The 21,904-nt window shown below is 45.8% G+C and overlaps 1 protein-coding gene and 1 non-coding gene across 7 annotated transcripts in view; one reads left to right on the top strand and one right to left on the bottom strand.

Annotated features, from left to right (window-relative positions):
* Positions 1-8,995: 8,995 nt before the first annotated feature.
* LOC128580280 (small nucleolar RNA SNORA57) lies at positions 8,996-9,146 on the bottom strand. Its single transcript, XR_008378583.1, has one exon. It is a non-coding gene; the product is annotated as a small nucleolar RNA SNORA57 (small nucleolar RNA).
* A 10,497-nt stretch (positions 9,147-19,643) lies between these two features.
* The window catches only part of FBP1 (fructose-bisphosphatase 1), a 91,659-nt gene continuing 89,398 nt past the window's right edge, over positions 19,644-21,904 (top strand). Inside the window, exon 1 of one of the 6 annotated variants that reach the window (XM_053577306.1) lies at positions 19,644-20,000. In XM_053577306.1, coding sequence (XP_053433281.1) covers positions 19,831-20,000 — 170 coding nt within the window. In that variant the 5' untranslated portion in view covers positions 19,644-19,830. The remainder of the gene's footprint in view (positions 20,001-21,904) is intronic. The other 5 variants (XM_053577315.1, XM_053577323.1, XM_053577333.1 and 2 more) reach the window with 5 other exon arrangements.

Consider the following 21,904-nt stretch of genomic DNA (forward strand, 5'->3'; position numbering starts at 1 on the left):
CTTTTGACATGTCTAGACCTGTCTGTTCTTTGTTCAGACCTTTACCTGGTGACACTTCAAGTGACCATGGTTTGCTTGCAGAGTAAACTGTTAGACCCGCATACCTCTTCTTCCTGTCCCCAGCACCTTGCCTCCCTCTAGAGAACCTGGACTACCTACTTAGATAGCTGGTTAGGTAATGAGACAGGGCAGTACGCCACCTTGCTTGCCCTAGCCTAACTTGGTGACCACCAGGCCTTCATCCTGCTGGCCATGCATGCTGCTCTGGTCCCCACGTCACCCTGCCTGTGCTGTTGCCCAAAGTGGGCAGCCACATGCCTTGGCAGAAGCTGCAGCCATGTGACTGCATCTCAGAGGAGTCTGTCCACTTGAAGGATCCCCTCTGGAAGTTCCCTTGTCTCCCCTGGTCTTGGACTTTCTCCCATCATCTCTGAGAACAGATCTTCAGTCAGGTCACCCTACATAGCTGCCTTCAGAGATGAGGCCCAGAGTTTACTGAGTCAGCTCCATCTGGGCAGCAGTGGAGACTGCCTTTGTACCTTCGTGGGCATCCATGTGTGCTGTGGGGAATATTTTCTGGAAGGGTGTGGTGGGTGGCCAAGCCTCCCTCCAGCAGGGCATGGGCTGGTTTAGGGTATGGCATGAAGCCTCTGTTTTTGTGGTCATTAGCAATGGCATGGAGTGATGCCAGGAAAACACTGACACCTCTCAGGATGGTGTGATCTTTGCTAGCAATGGGCAGGAAGAAGCTCCTGGAAGGACTTTGCCCTGCTTACAGAGTGCAACCACACTGCCATCAGCACCTTTGGATTCTGGGCTGCCTACCTGGCTGGTGGAGATACTATTCTGGCCAACTTCACCCTGCCAGACCCTGAGTTCCTGAAGATCTTTAAGTCCCAAGGCAGCCTTCCTACCTGAGTGGTGGGCATTGATGCAGTCTTGTCTCAACTCTAGACATTTGCTGGGCCTTGAGAGCCAGGGAAGGTTTCTTGAATAGTTAGATCATTCTAAGAGCCAGAAATACATGTCTCTAGAGGGCCTAGCCCCTCTAGGGTCTTGGAGCAGGTGGGCACCCATTTCCAGAATGATTCTAGTTGAGAAGACTAGTAGAGAAGGGGATGCTTTCTGGAACTGCCTGGACATTCTAGACACAGCAGAATGCACATCTTTGCCTGATGGCTGGCAATGTTTGGAGAAGCTCTTGGCAGTTCTGGAAGCTACAGTGCCCACCTGCTTTTCCTAACCCATATCTAGAGTACTTTATATGGCAGCTCCCAGGAACAAGGAACACTTCCTCTGGTGGCTATCATCCCAGTCTTTTCTAGAAGAGGTGTCACTTCTCCTCTAGATCCTCAGAAGACCCACTTGTGGGGAGTCTAGAGCAAGCACTCACAACTCCTCTTCAGTGTCTCTGCAGTGATTCTAGAGAAGGATTTGTTTTAGAGAGGGCCCGATCTAATGCCTATGAAGAACCCTGCAGGACCCTTCCAGTGGGGATGGGGTTCTGGAATTCCAGAAAAGTTATGTGAAGGATTTAACGGACCTATAACCAGAAGCTCAAAACCCCACTATTGCCAGAAAGATTGAGATGAAAGTCAAACTAATTTTACCTGGCCTGCATCTTGTTCTGTTCACAGGCTCTGGAAAAGCTGGGGTAGTTGGTGAGCAGAGTGGAACTCTGTCCAACTTTCAGCCCCTAACAAAGTTTCATGGACATTTTTTGGGGAGTAGGAGGTAGCAAGGGCATAAAATTAGGGGAGTCACAGCTGCAGAAATGCTGTAGCTTCAGGAGGAGAACTTTCCAGAGACCCGGAGACACTTTTTTTAAACTGCCAGAGACAGGAACTGAATATGTTGAATTCAAGTTCAGATTGCCCCTCAGGATTAAGGAAACTGATCCTCCTCTGCAGGTGGGCTGCTGCGGATCTGGAATCTGTTTCTTGGAAGTCAGCAGGCATAAACATGCCCTCATGGGCTTGCATAAAGCCAGAGGTACTGTGCTTCTTGCTGGCCATTGTCTGCTCCTGAAACTACAGAACCACTAAATCTGGCTTTAGCAGGTCTGGAATAAAAGGATCCAGCTTGAACCCAGACAAGAGCACAGGGTCTGGGCAAGGAGGACAGGATTCTTGATTCAGATTCCAGGAGCTCCTTGCCGCTTTCTGGAGAGCAAAAGAAGATACCTTTAATAGAGTCAACTCTCATCCCCCATCCAACCATCAAAGACCTCCAGCCTCTAGTCTCCTCAGGGAGTTCTCAACTTAGCAGTAGGTAAGCCAGAGGTGTGATCTAAACATCTGCATCAACAAAACAAACAAACCCACCACCCCACTTCAACAAAACAAAACAAAAAAAAACCCATACAAACAAAGCCATTGGGGTATTTTAGACATGGGGTCAGTATTCATGATGATTTCAAAATATCACTTTAGCTACCACAAAGAATGAGCTGGAGAGTCTAGGCTAAATAGCAGAAGACCAGGAAGAAGCCTTTGCCATATTCTGGGTGGAAGATGCTGTCTTAGACTGCAATAGGACCTGTCCAAAGACATTAAGAAAACAAAATGAAAAAAGAAAGTTGGGGATGGGTTGGATATAAGAGGGTGAGATAGGGTATCAATGAAGAATCCAAGTTTTCTGTCTGGTTGGTAACTTAGTCATCCAAGAAAAGAAATACTGACCAAAGATTTGGTTTGGTGTGCATGGGGCAGGGGAAGACCACAATTCAGTCTTGTGTTTGAGGTGCCTTTTGAGACTCCTAGATGGAGAAACCAGGAAGGGTCTGGAGTTCCAAGGGGAGTGCTGAGCTAGAGATGGGAGTTGCACAGCCATTAGAAAACAGATGGTGATTAAAGCTGTGACTGTTCCTGGGAGACTGCCCAGTGAGAGGGTTCATGGAGAACTCCAGAGAGGAGAAGGCAAAGCAGGAAGGTGAGAGACACAAAACTGAGTGAGTGTTGCAAGAGAAGGGAGCAGTCAACAGCATCAAATTTTCCTGAGAAGTCAAGAGGAGAACTGAAAATGTTGGTTGGATTTAGCAACCCAGAAGTCATCGGTGACCCTGGCAAGAGTTCTTTCATGGGGTACATGGGGGACCAAGCTAACCTGGAGTGGAGAGAGGAGACAGAGGGAGTTTTTATACTCACTGGCATTTTTTTCTTTCCATTTTCCTCAAAAGATTTGATTGTAAAATGGTAGCTGGAGGGGAGTAAGGAGGATTTTTCTTTTAAGTTGTGGGGGATTTAAACACAGTGAACTGTCTTGTCTATGAGATAGATCCAGTTGAGAGGACGTAGGTGAATATCCCAGAAGGAGCCAGATAGATCCAGTTGAGAGGATGTAGGTGAATATCCCAGAAGGAGCCAGGTGAACACGGGACAGGGTTTGCTGAGAAGGCCCCCCTAAAGCCCAGAGGCAGGGGCTGGCTTAGGAGAATTGAGGAGACTGGTTGGGGGCAGATGCACTTAGATTTCTAGCCAGGTGGGAAAAGTTGAAGAGCTCCTACCTGAGACTTTCATTTCATCAGGGAAGCAGGAGGTGGGAGGGGTGGTGGTTTGAAAAGAGTGGTGAGCTGTCTGCAGAAATGTCCATCAGTGTGCAGGGAAAAGTGTGGCTTCACGGATTTATGGTGCCCTCCACACGTCAGATTGGTGGTATGTTCTCCAGTCGCACCCTGTGGCTTCAGTGCAGGCAGAGAGAGAGAGAGAAAGAGAGAGCGGATGGTCGGGGGTTATCCAGTGAGAGTGATGAGAAGGCAAAAACTCCATTGAAATGATGCCACATGAGTCTATGCTGGAAAGGGAAGGGTGGGACAGAGAGGGCTGATGGATTAGGAAAAGGCTAAGGATAGCACTAAACCTGAGTGTGTCCTCTTGCTACCTCTGTGAGCTCTTCCCAGATACCCTGGGAGCAGTCATTCTACCTTTCTCCTCTGTCCTGGGGCAGCCACAGGCACACCATCCCTTATCGGATGGAACAGTCGGGGTTTTTTTTTTTTTGAGACAGAGTCTTACTATGTTGCCCTCAGTAGAGTGCTGTCGCATCACAGCTCGCAGCAACCTCAAACTCTTGGGTTCAAGCGATTCTCTTGCCTCAGCCCCCCAAGTAGCTGGGACTGCAGGCACCCACCACATGCCTGGCTATTTTTTTGTTGCAGTTGCCATGGTTGTTTTAGCAGGCCCGGACTGAGTTTGAACCCACCAACCTTGGTGTATGCGTCCAGCGCTGTAACCACTGTGCTACGGGCACCAAACCTGGAACAGTCATTTGTATTTGTGACACTCCACAGTCATTAGTACGTGTTACCAAAGAATAAAACAAACATCCTCAGAGTAAATTATGTAAATAAATATTATAACAATAATAATAATGCTGAGTTTATTTACTTGCCACGTAAGGGATTATACCAGTGCAGAAATTCACTGACATATTTTCTGGGGAGGAGAAAACATGTTTTCTGTGTTTTTGTGGTTTATTTTTCTTGAAGAATTTGGAAAAAATGGTTTCATCGTGGTCATGCTAATTATGAACCGACAATGGGCAACCTGGATAGGATGGAATAAGGCCTTAAATATCTATAAGGTTAGTTTTTTAAAAGGTCTCATTGTTCACTGCTCACAGAAATCTTTCGTGAGATCCAGTATGGGTCCAGCGTCCTGTTTCACTTCAGCCGGTGAGAGCCCGTTGAGATAAAGTGCAGCAGCATTCAGTTTGAATATTTCCTCAGCAAGTGCTGCTGTAAGGGAAAATGTTTTCTTTTCACAAAGTGATGCACTATGCCCTGGAGGTACAAGGTAGCTCCTGCCCAGGAGTCTGTGGGAGACATGCTTGGTGGGCAGGAATTACCCAGAACAAGTGAGTACAGAAAAGGGTGGAGAGAACAGCCAGGCCTGGACTCAGAGACCCTGGATGCCAGGCAGGCTAAAAGCAAAGACTCCAGAGTCGGCTCGTCTGAATTAGAATGTCTTTGCTCTGCTTCTTAGGTGTGTGACCTGGGGAAAGCCACTGAACATTTCCAAACCACAGGTTCCTCACTGTCAGGGGGGAGCGCTAACTGCACTTAATCATAAGGGCGTGGTGGGACCAAAGGTGAGAATTCACTTAAAAGTGCACTTAGCATGAGGCTAGGCATATAATAAGCACTTAACAAATATAAGCTATTATTGTTAATCAGAGGCAAAGAATGTAAAAGAAGGAACAAATTTTACAAAAACATTCACATCCTTATTTTACAGATGAGAAAGCTCAGCCCAAAGAGATTAAGTGACATTCCTAAAGCGATGAGCTGGTTTCTAGCAGAGCCAGTCCAGGGATCTGGGTGTTCTCTTTCTCAGTTTCATCTGATGATAAAGAAGCCATGTGTTTAGTACTTGAAAATGGATTTTAGAATTAGAGAGTCCTAGGTTCAAATGCTGGCTCTTGCCACCCAGGACTGTATGATGCTAGGCACCAGAGCAAACCTGTCTAAGGTTTTGTTTCCTGTGGATAGGGGTAAAAACTTCCTCTGCAGGTGGTCATAGGAATTAAGTCAATTGAAGAGCAGTGAGGACATACCTAGGAGACCCAGCATGAGGAAGGCTCACTGTTTTTTCTGACCTTCCCTAGTGTTTGCAAAGACGGAACCTCAGAACGAATCCTCTCAGAAGAGGTCAGCCACAGGCCAGCACGCAGCCCTGTCATGAAATAGTCAAAGTGTGCGAGCACTTAGGTTCAGGGCAATGGCCTTGATGACTTTGCCTGGCTCAACAGATACAAATTCATAGTCTCAGAGAGAGCTGTGGAGGACAGGCAAACAGCAGTGCAGGGGAGGTAATTCTGGAATCTTGAGCAGGACAACTAGAGTTTGGAGAAGTGGGAGATTGGATTGAAATGTGGGGCTGGGTGATGTGCTCTCGTGTTCTTAAATGCTCTGCTCACGTGTTCATATTTTCCCCCCAGACAATGGGGAGCCACGAGCAGTTTTGGAGTGAAGGAGTGATAAGATCAGAGTTACTCTGGGATGAGCTCCCTGGCTTTCAGGAGAAATAAAGCATTAGGACAGAGATAGAAGGGAGGGACCGGGGACTGGCAAGGAGAAAGGAGACAGGAGAGTTGGCTCCAGAGCAGGAAGAACGTGGCCTATTTGGACATGGGGGTCCAGGAAGACAGCAGGGTCAAGAATGCTCTGAGATTATGTGCCTGGGTGATCAAAAGAGTAACGAGTTGTCTTACCCACATACTGTCTCAGAGTCCAAGATTTAGTCCATATGCACGTCTGTAGTATCTACATGCCTGGTTCATTCTAATCTCCCTTTCACATGGAAGCCCAAGCCCTTCCACAGTCAAGACTCTGGTGGGAAAAGAAGCCCCCACCCTGGCTCCTGCCAGGCCAGAGCAGTGCCCACTTGGACAGTCTCCCGTGTCCGTCCACTGCCATGTTCCCTGACTGTTCCCTTTGGGACAAGCAGACCCATGTAACACAACATTTGTTGTAGAACTTGAATGGCTCTTGGCCATACTCAGTGACTTCTTGAGCTATCTTGGTGAAGGGTCAGTTTTTTTTTTTGAGACAGAGTCTCACTATGTCACCCTCAGTATAGTGCCGTGGCGTCACGGCTCACAGCAACCTCAAACTCTTGGGCTCAAACGATTCTCTTGTCTCAGTCTCCCAAGTTGCTGGGCTATGGGCCCCCGCCACAGTGCCCAGCTAGTTTTTTGTTGCAGTTGTTTAGCTGGCCCGGGTCAGGTTCGAACCCGCCACCTTCGGTGTATGTGGCTGGCACCGTAACCACTGTGCTACAGGCGCAAAACCTGAAAGGCCAGCTTTTGAAAAACATTCCTAATTCATCACAGGTCCTTGCTTTTGTAAATGAAGAAAAATGAAGTAAAGAAGACAGAGGACAGAACTCCCACTTTTTTATTATTAGTTTCGATAGTCATGTATTTATTGTGTCAAATTCCTTTAACTTCTTACTTCGCATTCTGTATTTATTGTGGAAAGGTAACAGTTTGCAGTCCAGAGCCCCCCGGAGTAGCAGCAGCCCAGAGGACAGCATTCAGCCTCCTCTCACGTGCCAGCCCTCCTAGTCTGCACCAAGCTACTCTGGGCTTCCCGAATACTTTTTTTTAATCAAAACTCTCCACTTTGTCAACTAGTTTACTCACGATCCCTCAAACTCACTTGTGCTTTCTCATGCTATTTTATGCTTCTGTGACTCCAGAATGTTCCGCCCTGGCTACCAACCCTCGAGGCCTATCTAAAACCCAAGAGCCTGAGCAGGTGCAGCAGCAACTGCCGGGCTCTGAATATGCCCTTATTTCCATGATTTCTCTGCATCTGTGTAACAGCTGAAATATTCATGTTTGTAATTATTTACATTTTGTATAAATTAGAGGAGATTTGTGCCATCCGTATAACAAGTATCCTCAGGAAATGGTCACGTATCTGGGGCCAGTTAGATGTTCAACACTGGATTCTTGTTGGAACCAGGGGGCTGGGCCCGTAGAGTTCTAGAAATGCCTGTGGCCATATGTGGTACTTCAGGGGGACAGAGCATCTGAGAGTTATGACACACAGAAGAAAGGAAAGCCAAGAGATGTGGAGAAAGACCTACTTCTCTCTCCAGTTCCTAGTCACCCTGAATGATGACAGACGCACCAAGCAAGTCCTCACTGATGACATTTGTTCCCCAGCTCCTGGGATTGCTGCTGGCCAGTAGAGCTCAGCTGTCAGCCCTCTTTGGATTTGCCTTTGCTGAAGAGAGTCACCTCTCCATGTCATGCCCCTCTCCAGGGCAGCCTATAGCTAATAACGTCCCAGCCACTTTGTCCCCACTCAGGACAACTTTGAAGGGTCATTGAGTTTCAGAGCTTTTTATTACATCTGTACCATGGCTCAACACTTCCCTCTGCTCCACCCTCCTGCTGTAATGATTAGCCCATTCCTAATATTGGCGGTGGGAGTAAGAAAATAGAGCTAATTTCTTAGGAGAATGGACCATTGGGAGTTGAGATGGAGTAGATGGGCAAAGAGGAGGAATTGTAGAAATAGAGTACAGTGTTGGATGGAGATTTGAGAAGCCAAGGGCTTCAGAGCAGGTGGGGAAGACCTTCAAAGCCTTGCCATAGAAGGAAGAGTTGGAGGAACTAAAAAGATGTAACTGGGGAAGTAGAGATTTATGGGGATATGGCAGCAGTCTTCACATGTTCGATCAGGTAGGGGTTGATCAGGGCCACACAGAATAGCCCTTCACCGGCCTGGAAGCCAGAGACAGAGGAAGATGCAGAATGGGAGGAAGGCAGCCACCTCCCTGGGGTTCCTGGCAGGTGGGATTTCTCCCTCCTGCCTCCGCCTCCACCCCAGCAGAGCTGCTTCTTGCCCCCATGATGATTTCTGCTCCTCTCTCATCACAAAACAGTGAAACTCCAGTTTCACACAAGATTGCAGATTCAATAAATGTGAGTTATATTACCCAGTGTGAAGCAGCTCTGAATCCTGTGAAGAAACAGTGATCGCCCGGCTCCCACAGAGGAGATGGGGTTGGATCCAACGCCTTCTGCTGGGTTTCCTGGCTACTGCTCTCCACCCCCTGTAGTCCATCCTCTCACCATTTAGATAATTACATCACTCTTCAGCTTAACACCCTCTACTGTCTTCTTGTTGCACTGTGAATAGAACCTAAGTGTCTTTCTGTGACCTCTGAGGTCTTTCATAGTCTGGCCCTTCCCCCCTTTTCCAACAGTACTTTCTGTGACTCTTCTTTCACACACCCTCCAGCGATACTAGCCTTGTTCCTGCCGATCCTTGAGTGCACTGGCCTAATTGGCCTCAGGGTCCTTGTACCTGCAAAACCCTTTGCTTATTCTTCCTTATTTTCTTCTATAAGCTCTTTGTTCACCCCTTTTTGTTATTGTTTTCACTCTCTGATTAAAGGTCATTTCTTAAGAAAGGCCCTTCTTTCTCTGATTAATTTTTAACTCAATACCCTGTTTTATGCACCACACCCCACAGCATTCCCACTGTCCCAGTGTTTGAGGATAGAGTCAGAGGAAGGGAAGCCCTGGCCCTGAAGATGTGACATTAAGGGAGCCAGGGCTTTTTCTTTCCCTCTGTCTCTTTCTCTAAGGAGAGAGCAACCACACACCCAGCCCCCACCAAGAAAAGGAGTATTGTTTCATGTTTTTTTATAGTGCTCTTTGCTCTCTGAAATTGTTTTGCTGCTTTATTGATTATTCAGTTTTGTTTCTTATCTTCCCTACAAAAAATATAAGCCTCAAATAGACAGAGATGTGTCTGTCCTGTCCACCACCATAGCCCCACCATGTAGTACAGTTTTGGCATATAGCAGGTGCTCAAAAAGCTATTTTTTGACTGAAAAAATGGCTGAGGATGGGCCTAAGAAGTAGCTCTGGACCTAATGGGTGGACAGTTTAGAGGGCAGATTTTCAAAATTGGCCTAGGAGGGCTCACCCCTCACCTCTGTATGTGGCAGAGACAGACGGCCACTTGTCAGGAAACAAGAAAGCAGTGTAAGTTCGGGGTTTGGAATCAGACAGATCAGGGTTTGAGTCCTGGCTCTGCTACCTCTTGGCTGGCTGTAGGCCTTGGACAGTTCCTTCATCTGTCAAGAAATGGGTTTGATTAGAAGCCACCTCAGGGGGGCCTGGGTTGATTGAAAGTTGCCTCTGAAGCCCTTGGCAAGTGCTGGGCACTTAGCAAGTGCCAAATAGATGTCAGCTATTTAGTGTCTGTTTCTGCAGAGATTATAGGTCCTAGCTCCATGATCTGCATGGCTCTCCTGAGGCCACCATGGCTCGAGACTCAAAGAAAAACCCACCACTTGGTATTTTTTCCCCTGTGGCCCTGACTGCCCTCCCAGGGGGGGAAATAAGCAGCAGCAACCCAGGTTCAGAGGGTGGTGGGGACGGTGAGGGACCCTCTAGACTGTTCCTTCTCAGCTCCCTGCCTCCCATACTAACCAGAGCCCATCTCCTCTATGGGAGCCAGGTGGGGAAACAGGTGATCACTGTTTCTTCACAGGATTCAGAGCTGCTTCACACTTGGTAATATGACTCACATTTATTGAATCTGCAATCTTGTGTGAAACTGGAGTGTGTTTTGTGATGAGAGAGGAGCAGAAATCATCACAGGGGCAAGAAGCAGCTCTGCTGGGGTGGAGGTGGAGGCAGGAGGGAGAAATCCCACCTGCCAGGAACCTTAGGGAGGTGGCTGCCTTCCTCCCATTCTGCATCTTCCTCTGTCTCTGGCTTACATGCCAGTAAAGGGCTATTCAGTGTGGCCCTGAAAGGAGCAAGTCACAGTCTGCCAACCCGATGGAGGGCACATAATGGCACATCAGGCAAATACGGGCCCAGGCTGCTGCTACTTCCATGTTCCTCAGCCCCTTTTGATGGCAGGATTTCTTCCTTCTATTCTGATAAAGACAGTTGTCACTATCTGTGTAATAAAGCAGACCCTCACATAGCATGCACTTACTACATGCTCGGTGCTGTTTTTAAATACTACCTGAGTGACCTGTGTCATCTTCCCAGGATCCTTATGAGGTGGCTACAATCATTAGCCCCAATCTATAGGTAAATGTATGGTTGCTCAGTGAGGTTGAACCACTTACACAGGCTTGCACAGCTAGTGAGCGGCAAACCTAGGATTTAGAGCCAATCATCCAGCCCCAGAGTCTGTGCGCTAGACCACCATGCTATGTGGCCTATTCCCTGGGGGAATGGTTTGCCCTTAGGTGATGAGCTTCCCATCACTGTGGGTGACAAGGACACACAACTGGGCTAGACAGTGGTCTCTCCCGTGTATTTAGTGTGCCCTCCCTGCCGGGCTCTGAGTTAAGCACTCTGTCAATGCCATCTCCTTCCAGCCGATGGCACCACTGCCAGGTCAATCATTCCACTCTATGGATGAACAAGTTGGATTTAGAGAGATTAGGAAACAGGGCTGGAACTAGAAAGCAAAAAGGCCTGCTCAACTCAAATCTCGAGTTCTGCACCTCCTATCAGGGTTGGTGTCCAAGGGACTCAAACTTCAGGAGGGTGGTATTGGACTAGATGATGTTTGTGAAACTCTGACAGATAAAGGGGCAAACTTTTGAATGGAACTGCTGTGACTAGTTGTATGCCAACAATATTAGCCACCACATTTCAGACTATATTTGAGGATATATTTCTCTTCTCAGGCTTTTTTTTCTTTTAACACACTGCAGTGCTTTTCCTGAGAAGTGTCTTAAGGAACAAAGAGTCAAGTGGACCCATGGAGGGTCAACTCTTTTTGTCCTGGCAGCAGCACCCACTTTGGGGCTTTGAGGAGACAGCAGCTGTTTTTCCTGGCAGTATTACTGAGCATCACCATCTGACAACCCTGGGCACAGGAATCAAGGCCTAGGGCCCCAGGGTGAACCTGGCAGTCAGTTTTCAGATCTCTTCTTGCCTGTCTCATCTGCAGGATTCAGCATTCGTGTCAGCCTAGGAGACTCTATGTATCTGCAACTGTTTTCTCGCAAACCACACATATTAGAAGCTAAAGTTCTCAATAGAGCTTGAATTATAGGAATCTTGAGAAGAGGGCTGAATTAAATATTCATTTGAACTCTTCTTGCTCACATACTTCATCTGTCAACAAATCTCATCAGCTTTACCTTCAAAATATGTCCAGAACCCAGCCACTTCCCCCCACCTCTGCTGCTTCCACCTGGTTTACTATTCCCAGGCGCAGAATTTCCCATCAGGTGCAGACCGGGAGGCAAGTGAGAGACAGGGCAATCCACTTCTAGGGAGGGGTGGTCAGAAGAGCCAGGTGATAGACCAGCAAGGCGGACAGAGGGCAGAGAGCAGGAGGCAGGTGATGGCTCAGGGAGCCGCTGCCGTGCTCAGACAGACCCATGTGGGCCCCAGTGCAGGTTTTGCTGAGTAGCTGTGTAGCGTTGAACAAGCTTCTTCTTTTTTTTTTTTTTTGAGACAGAGCCTCAATGAACAAGCTTCTTAACCTTTCTTAACTTCTATTTTACCGGCGGCAGGGAGGGAAAGCAATCATGACTTCCTCCCTGGCAGGGTCATTGTGGCAATCAAAAGAGACAGTGCAGGTGGGGGGGCGGAGACAAGATGGCTGACTGAAGCCAGCTTTCCACAGAGGCTCCTATCCAGAAGGAGAGTTGAAGGGCAGAAATTTAGCAAGTAACCTGGTGGATTTGAGCTGCACCAAGAGAGAAGGTTGAAGAATGCACATCAACCCCACTGAGGGGAGCTGCAACCATAAGGATACAAACAAAAGGTACAAAATTCATCACCAAGTGGACGGGAGTCCCCTCCCCCAAGAGAACAGTTCGGAGTGCCCCACAAACAAATGGGCAGAGTTCAAAGGTCCTCCCACTCCACTCCATGGGAGAGACCCTCTAAAAACTGGACCTACCTCCCCTACTAGGGTGCCACGGCGTTCTCCTGCCAGGCATAAAACTGTATAAAACTATATATATTCTCTACCTGCAACTCTGAGCTCCCAGCACTCCCATCCACTCTCACTCTGAGGTCTGGAGGCCTGTCCCCCAGGAGTCCAGATATTGGGTGATTTCTCGAGGGGTGTGGACAGGGCCTAAACTTCAGCTGGTCAGTGCTGACTCTCGGGCACGGGAGTGAAGAGAGGATGGTTGGCTGAGAGGGAACCACACCAGAGCAGCTGTTCCCTGAGGCACAGAGCACCAGCTGTCTTTTAGCAACAATACGGCCAGTCATAAAGCTGTATAAAATTGTATATATTCTCTACCTGCAATTCTGAGCTCCCAGTACTCCCCTCCACTCTCACTCCGAGGTCTGGAGGCCTGTCCCCCAGGAGTCCAAATTCTTGGGTGATTTCTCGAGGGGCGTGGAAAGTGCCTAAACTACAGCTGGTCAGTGCTGACTCTTGGGCATGGGAGCGAGGAGAGGATGGTTGGCTGAGAGGGAACCACACCAGAACAGCAGTTCCCTGAGGCACAGAGAAGCAGCTGTCTTTTAGCAACAATACACCTCACTCCTGGATATTCTGCAGCCACACCCACTGTCTCCATGGGCAACCAGAAGAGGCTGGCAACCACCACAAACAGATCTGGGACAGAAATGCAGGCACCATGAGTAAAGGATTTGCCGACCTGGGTGGAATGCAGGGACTAGAAATGCACTTGCAGACCCCGGAAGTTCCCAGGGCAGGGCTGACTCAGAGGACCACTTTACTGAGCCTAAGATGCACCTGGCCCTCAGGGGATCATCAGCCTATAGACAAAGGAAGGCAGCAGGATAGAACTGACAGGTAACCAAATACAAACTTGTAGGAGCAAAGACAGGGCCTGAGGCACAGGCTCTGGAAACTCAAAACAGCTTCTCTTCTGCAGGGGAATTTAGCAGGAACAGAAACAAAATCCCGCAAAGTTGTTCTGTTCTGTTCTGTCAGTAAAATCAATCAGGGGCAGGGCTAGAACTGAGTGAACACCCCCCAGCCTTCATCAAGCACCCGAGGTTGTCAGGCCTCACCTCCTCCTGCTAGGTAGAGGCAGAGTGCAGTGGCCTGGCTGAACAGAAATAGATTTCCTTGTGATTCAGGCAGGTGCAATCCCCTGAAGTATCTGTTCACTACAGGCAACTGGGTCAGCCAACTGCAGGGATATCAGTGACTGGGTGTGGCAGAGGTGCAAGGTGGGGAAGGAGGCATCAACCTTCCCAGGCTGATCTATTTGTTGGGTGGATCCTCCTAACCCCACACAGCACTGGATCAAGCCATATCAGAGTTGTCACCAGACCCCTGTGATCCAGTTCCCAGAGACCTCTTAAACTCTCCCACCCGAGACAGGTGCTAACTGAGACAATTGATTTGGACCTTTTGAACTGAGCCAATCACCTCAGGACTATTCAGGTGGTGCCCTGGGTGTGTGGTTGTAGGAAGGTTTGATTTTCCTTTTCCAATTGTTGCCTGTGGGGGGGGCAGGGTGACTTAATTGCTGGTATTTCTCCACAGCTGAGACTTCAACCCAGAATAACTGTTTCACTAGGGTGGAACAGAAACCAGCTGAAAACAAGACAGAACCACTTAGCCCCACCACATCAAACAGGTCCCCAGTTTTTCAGGCCATAGCACTACACAAGTCCTCGACAAAGCTCCAGGGGGAAAATCAAGGGTATAAAACAATCATGGGGCAGAATCAGCGGAATAACTCTGGTAACATGAATAACCAGAATAGAGCACTCCCCCCCCCACCAAAGAAAGATATGGCAGATGAAACTGAAGATCCCATTCATAAACAACTGGCCGAGATGTCAGAAATCGAATTCAGAATTAGGATTGCAAACAAGATTAATAAAGTGGAGGAAAATTTGGAATTAGAAATTCGAGCAGCAATTCAAAAGTTGGAATTAGGAATTTGAGGAGAAATTCAAAAGTTGTCTCAAGAATTTAACGAATTTAAAGATAAAACAACCAAAGATTTAGACACACTGAAGCAAAAATTTGCAGCCCTCAAAGATCTGAAAAATACAGTAGAATCCCTCAGTAACAGAGAGGAGCAAGCAGAACAAAGGATTTCTGACATTGAAGACAAAGCCTTTGAACGCTCCCAAACTCTCAAAGAGGAAGAGAAATGGAGAGCAAAAATGGATCATTCTCTCAGAGAACTCTGGGATAATTCGAAGAAGGCTAATATCCACCTCATTGGATTCCCTGAAACCAATGACGTGGCCTTGCTAGGCACAGAGGCCCTTCTCCATGAAATTATGAAAGAGAATTTTCCAGACATGCCTAGAGATTCTGAAATTCAGATACCAGACAGTTTCAGAACCCCAGCACAACTCAATCCCAATAAGACATCCAGCAGGCATATCATAATTTTCGCTAAAGTTAATATGAAGGAGAAAATTCTGAAAGCAGTCAGATGTAAGAAATACATTACCTACAAAGGGAAGAATATTAGAATGACTGCAGATCTCTCTGCTGAAACTTTTCAAGCCAGAAGAGGGTGGTCATCAACTTTTAATCTCCTAAAGCAAAATAACTCTCAACCCCAGATCCTGTATCCAGCTAAACTGAGTTTCATTTATGATGGAGAAATTAAATACTTTAATGACATTCATATGTTGAAGAAATTTGCCATAACCAAACCAGCTCTTCAGGATATTCTCAGACCTATCCTCCATAATGACCAACCCAATCCTCTACCACAAAAGTAAACTCACTCAGAAACTTTTGATCAAACTCCAATTTCCACAGTGGCGAAAGGATTAAAAATGTCCGCTGGACTTTCAAAAAAATCAGTACCCAAAATTTTACCAGACTTATCAATATTCTCCATTAATGTGAACGGCTTAAACTGTCCTCTAATGAGGCATAGGTTAGCTGACTGGATACAAAAACTCAGGCCAGATATTTCTTGCATACAAGAGTCACAACTTACCTTAAAAGACAAATATAGACTCAGGGTGAAAGGATGGTCATCCATATTTCAGGCAAATGGTAATCAGAAAAAAGCAGGTGTTGCAATTTTATTTGCAGATACAATAGGCTTTATACCAGCAAAAGTAAGGAAGCATAAAAATGATCACTTCATATTTGTTAAGAGTAATACTCAATATGATGAGATTTCAATTATAAATATCTATGCACCCAACCAGAATGCACCTCAATTTATAAGAGAAACTCTCACAGACATGAGCAACTTGATTTACTCCAGCTCCATAATAGTCGGATATTTCAATACTCCTTTGGCAGTGTTGGATAGATCCTCCAATAAGAAGCTGAGCAAAGAAATTTTAGATTTAAACCTAACCACACAACATTTGGATTTAGCAGACATCTACAGAACATTTTATCCCAACAAAATTGAATACACATAATTCTCATCAGCCCACGAAACATACTCAAAAATCAATCACATCTTAGGTCACAAGACTAACCTCAGTAAATTTAAAGGAATAGAAATTATTCCTTGCATCTTCTCAGACCACCATGGGATAAAAGTTGAGCTCAGTAACAACAGGAATCTGCATACTCATACAAAAACATGGAAGTTAAACAACCTTATGCTGAATGATATCCGGGTCAGAGATGAATTAAGAAGGAAATTGCCAAATTTTTGGAACAAAATGACAATGAAGACATGAATTATGGGGAACCTCTGGGATACTGCAAAGGCAGTCCTAAGAGGGAAATTTATAGCACTGCAAGCCTTCCTCAAGAGAACGGAAAGAGACGAAGTTAACAACTTAATGGTACATCTCAAGCAACTGGAAAAGGAAGAACATTCCAAACCAAACTCAGTAGAAGAAAAGAAATAACCAAAATTAGAGCCGAATTAAATGAAATTGAAAACAAAAGAATTATACAACAGATCAATAAATCAAAAAGCTGGTTTTTTGAAAAGGTCAATAAAATAGATAAACCTTTGGCCAACCTAACCAGGAAAAAAAGAGTAAAATCTCTAATCTCATCAATCAGAAACAACAAAGGCGAAATAGCAACAGACTCCTCAGAAATTCAGAAAATTCTTAATGAATATTACAAGAAACTTTATTCTCAGAAATATGAAAATCTGAAGGAAATTGAGCAATGCTTGGAAGCGCGTTACCTTCCAAGACTCAGCCAGAATCAAGTGGAAATGTTGAATAGGCCCATATCAAGTTCTGAAATAGCATAAACCATACAAAATCTCCCTAAAAAGCAAAGCCCAGGACCAGATGGCTTCATGTCAGAATTCTACCAAACCTTTAAAGAGGAATTAGTACCTATATTACTCAACCTGTTCCAAAATGTAGAAAAAGAAGGAAGATTACCCAACATGTTCTATGAAGCAAACATCACCCTGATCCCCAAACCAGGAAAAGACCCAACAAGAAAAGAAAATTATAGACCAATATCACTAATGAATATAGATGCAAAAATATTCAACAAGATCCTAACAAACAGAATCTAGCAACACATCAAACAAATTATACATCATGACCAAGTTGGTTTTATCCCAGGGTCTCAAGGCTGGTTCAATATCTGTAAATCTATAAGTATAATTCAGCACATAAACAAATTAAAAAAACAAAGACCATATGATTCTCTCAATTGATGCAGAAAAAGCTTTTGATAATATCCAGCATCCCTTCATGATCAGAACACTTAAGAAAATTGGTATAGAAGAGACATTTCTTAAACTGTTAGAGGCCATCTACAGCAAACCTACAGCCAATATCATATGGAATGGAGTTAAACTGAAATCATTTCCACTCAGATCAGGAACCAGACAAGCCTGCCCATTGTCTCCACTGCTCTTTAACATTGTAACGGAAGTTTTAGCCATTGCAATTAGGTAAAAAAAGGCGATCAAGGGTATCCATATAGGGTCAGAAGAGATCAAACTTTTGCTCTTCTCAGATGATATGATTGTATATCTGGAAAACACCAGGGATTCTACTACAAAACTCTTAGAAGTAATCAAGGAATACAGCAGCATCTCAGGTTACAAAATCAACATTCATAAATCGGTAACCTTTATATATATCAACAATAGCCAAGCTGAAAAAACAGTTAAGGACCTATCCCTTTCACAGTAGTGCCAAAAAGATGAAATATTTGGGAGTTTAATCTAACAAAGGACATGAAAGATCTCTATAAAGAGAACTATGAAACTCTAAGAAAAGAAATAGCTGAAAATGTTAACAAATGGAAAAACATACCATGCTCATGGCTGGGAAGAATCAACATTGTTAAAATGTCCATACTACCCAAAGCAACATATAATTTTAATGCAATCCCTCTTAAAGTTCCACTGTCATACTTTAAAGATCTTGAAAAAACAATACTTCGTTTTATATGGAATCAGAAAAAACCTCAAATAGCCAAGACATTACTCAGAAATAAAAACAAAGCAGGAGGAATCACGCTGCCAGACCTCAGACTATAGTACAAATTGATAGTGATCAAAACAGCATGGTACTGGCACAAAAACAGAGAAGTAGATGTCTGGAACAGAATAGAGAACCAAGAGATGAATCCAGCTACTTACTATTATTTAATCTTTGACAAGCCAATTAAAAACATTCAGCGGGGAAAAGATTCCCTATTTAACAAATGGTGCTGGGTGAACTGGCTGGCAACCTATAGAAGACTGAAACTGGACCCACGTCTTTCACCATTAACTAAGATAGACTCTCATTGGATTAAAGATTTAAACTTAAGACATGAAACTATAAAAATTATAGAAGACAGTGCAGGGAAAACCCTTGAAGGAATCCGTCTGGGTGAGTATTTTATGAGGAGGACCCCCCAGGCAATTGAAGCAGCTTCAAAAATACACTCCTGGGACCTGATCAAACTAAAAAGCTTCTGCACAGCCAAGAACACAGTAAGTAAAGCAAGCAGACAGCCCTCAGAATGGGAGAAGATATTTGCAGGTTATGTCTCTGACAAAGGTTTAATAACCAAAATCCATAGAGAACTCAAACGTATAAGCAAGAAAAGAACAAGTGATCCCATCGCAGGCTGGGCAAGGGACTTGAAGAGAAACTTCTCTGAAGAAGACAGGCACATGGCCTACAGACATATGAAAAATGCTCATCATCTTTAATCATCAGAGAAATGCAAATCAAAACTACTTTGAGATATCATCTAACTCCAGTAAGATTAGCCTATATCACAAAATCCCAAGACCAGAGATGTTGGCATGGATGTGGAGAAAAGGGAACACTTCTACACTGCTGGTGGGAATGCAAATTAATACATTCCTTTTGGAAAGATATTTGGAGAACACTTAGAGATCTAAAAATAGATCTGCCATTCAATCCTATAATTCCCCTACTAGGCAAATACCCAGAATACAAAAAAATCACATCATAACAAAGATATTTGTACCGGTATGTTTATTGCAGCCCTATTCATAATTGCTAAGTCATGGAAAAAGCCCAAGTGCCCATCGATCCACAAATGGATTAATAAATTGTGGTATATGTACACCATGCAATATTATGCAGCCTTAAAGAAAGATGGAGACTTTACGTCTTTCATGTTTACATGGATGGAGCTAGAACATATTCTTCTTAGTAAAGTATCTCAAGAATGGAAGAAAAAGTTTCCAATGTACTCAGCCCTACTATGAAACTAATTTATGGCTTTCACATGAAAGCTATAATCCAGTTACAACCTAAGAAAGGGGGAAGGGGGAGAGGGAGGGAAGGGAGGGGGAAGGTGAGCAGAGGGAGGGGGATTGGTGGGATTACACCTGCGGTGTATCTTACAAGGGTATATGTGAAACTTAGTAAATGTGGAATGTAAATGTCTTAGCACAATAACTAAGAAAATGCCATGAAGGCTATGTTAACCAGTGTGATGAAAATGTGTCAAACGGTCTATGAAACCAGTGTATGGTGCCCCACGATCACATTAATGTACACAGCTATGATTTAATAAAAAAAAAAAAATAGAGACCGTGCAGGTGGCCCGGAGTCGGGCTCCGGGTTGCAGGAGTTGTCCTCAGCCTGCACGGAGGCGTAGTAAGGCCTGGGCGAACAAGTGGAAGCGGGGGCGGGGCCCGGCCCGGGGGCAGGAGGCCCGGGGTTGGACCCAGACGACCGGTGAACTCGCGGGCGGGCGGGGCGGCGGCGCACAGAGGTGTTCCCAGAGGCTGGGGGCGGGGACCCGCGCCTATAGGCTCACCCGGGACTGACACCCTCAGGGGACCTGGTTCGGGGTCAGTTCAGCTGCTAGCGCTGCGGCCACTCGACAGCCGTGGGTGCGTCCGTCGGTCCTCCCTCCAGGTCCCTCCGCACGCACTTGACACCCGTACCTGCCCGACGCACCTGTCGCCGGACTCTCAGCAGCTCGGCTCCAGCATGGCGGAACAGTCGACCTTCGACACAGATGTCAACACCCTGACCCGCTTCGTAATGGAGCAGGGCAGGAGGGCCGGCGGCACCGGAGAGATGACCCAGCTGCTCAACTCGCTGTGCACGGCCGTTAAAGCCATCTCCACGGCGGTGCGCAAGGCGGGCATCGCGCACCTGTGAGTCAGGCTGCCGGCGGTTGGCCCTGTACCGGTGGGCTCCTTCCTGTATGTCTGCCTGCCTGGGAACTCTGCCTTTGGCTGCCTGGTCCTTCTGCTGTCAGCTTCTGCCGTCTGTCTGGCATCTGAGAGTCTCTCTCTTTCTGGTAGCCTCTTTCTCTGGATGCTTTACTAGCTGCACCAGAGCCCTCATTCCCCCCGCCTTTGACCCTGGAGTGTCCAGCTGATGGTCTGTCTTCCATGTGCACACCTGCTGCATCCTTCATTCCTCAACTCTGGCCTGAGCAGCCTGCACTGACTCCCCTCTCAGCCCCCTCCTGGTGAAGCTGGCCAGCCAAGGGCAGGCACCTCGTCTGTCTACCATACCCATCCTAGTTTCAAACAGGAAAGTGCTAGCTTGGGTGTCTTCCTTTCCCTTGTTCTTCTCTGTCCTCCTTCACTCCCTTTGGAATTGGAGTCCCAAGTCACATGTCTAATCCAGTATCTCCTTGACCCTAAACAAGACCTAGTAAGAGTAAGTGGACCCCTAGGCAGGCTGCAAGTCTCCATTCTCCCAGCTGTTAGGAGCAGCAGTGCTTGTGTGCAAAATGCTCCAATGGGCTGGCCCCCCCCAAAGAGAGAACTTTCCCTGAGAGTTTCAAAACCTCTACCCATTTCCAACAATGGGTGTGCAGCCCTTGCTCAATTCATGAATATAATTCAAAATAAAATGCTTTTAAAAGAGCTGGGAAGTGCATCCTGAACTTCAGTATGTATAGAAATTATTTGGGGGTCTTGCCCTTCAGGAGGTCTGGGGTATGGCTTGAGAATCTGCATTTCTAAGAAGTTCTCCTTTGGTGGGTGTACCAATCTGCTACTGCTGGTCTGCAGAGATCACATTGTGAGTAGTGAGGAGTAAGGAGATGTGGGGAATCAAGGAGCACTTTCTTATGAGGCTTTTTGTAAGTCACACAGTACCCTTTGGTTTGTTTTTGGTGTGCATAAGTATTTAACTGGTCCTTATTTTTACTAAGGCTACCAGGGTTTCCAGATTGTCCATATTCCTTCCTAACGTCCCCCACACTTACGAGCACTATAAAAATGACACATTATGCTCACAGTTGATCTGAAAACATATAGTCCTGCTATGGAGTGCATTTCTGCATTTAACCCCCTGTCCCACTCCCAAACCTGGGTTCCTTTTCTGGTAAGCTGTTTGGCTCTGGGTTGATGGAGTTAATTCTTACAAAGGAGCATATGAGCACATTTATTTTCAGATGTCAAGCAGGATCAGGCCTTGCTGGGAGAGAGGTAGGAATAGGTATGTTAAATAAGATGATTACTGCATTAATATCATATCTCTAAGGATTCTTTACTTTAGGAAACATACCCAGTTAAAATCATACTTTGAATTTATTTTATAGCAAGTATAGGTGGCCTCACATCTTTGTGGACCAGGGAGCTTTTTTACTTAAAAGGCGCCTGTCATTTCTGATATTGTTTTAAAATATGTCAGTACCGTTCACAACCTGAGAGAAACTCAGAAATGGAAGGTCTGTTTTGAGATGTCCCACCTTTTAAGTAACCTTAGGTAGCAGAATCTCAGTGAGATTTTGGACAGAGTGTGCTAGTTTGGGGTACATATGATATGTATAGTTTTAGATTAGATAGTTGTGAACACCAGAGTTTTAAAATAAAATATTATTATTCTTGTTATAAACTACTTAGTACTTAGCACTACTTAGCAAGTAGTGCTTATTGACACACTTTAAACCATTCAAAAGAACCAAAGGTGACCAGGCATGGTGGCTCACACTTGTAATCCTAGCACTCTGGGAGGTTGGGGAGGGTGGAGTGCTTGAGCTCAGGAGTTCCAGAGCAGCCTGAGCAAGAGTGAGACTCTGTCTCTAAAAATAGCCAGGCAT

The sequence above is a fragment of the Nycticebus coucang genome, chromosome 2 (assembly GCF_027406575.1).
Source record: "Nycticebus coucang isolate mNycCou1 chromosome 2, mNycCou1.pri, whole genome shotgun sequence".
Taxonomy (NCBI): Eukaryota; Metazoa; Chordata; class Mammalia; order Primates; family Lorisidae; genus Nycticebus; species Nycticebus coucang.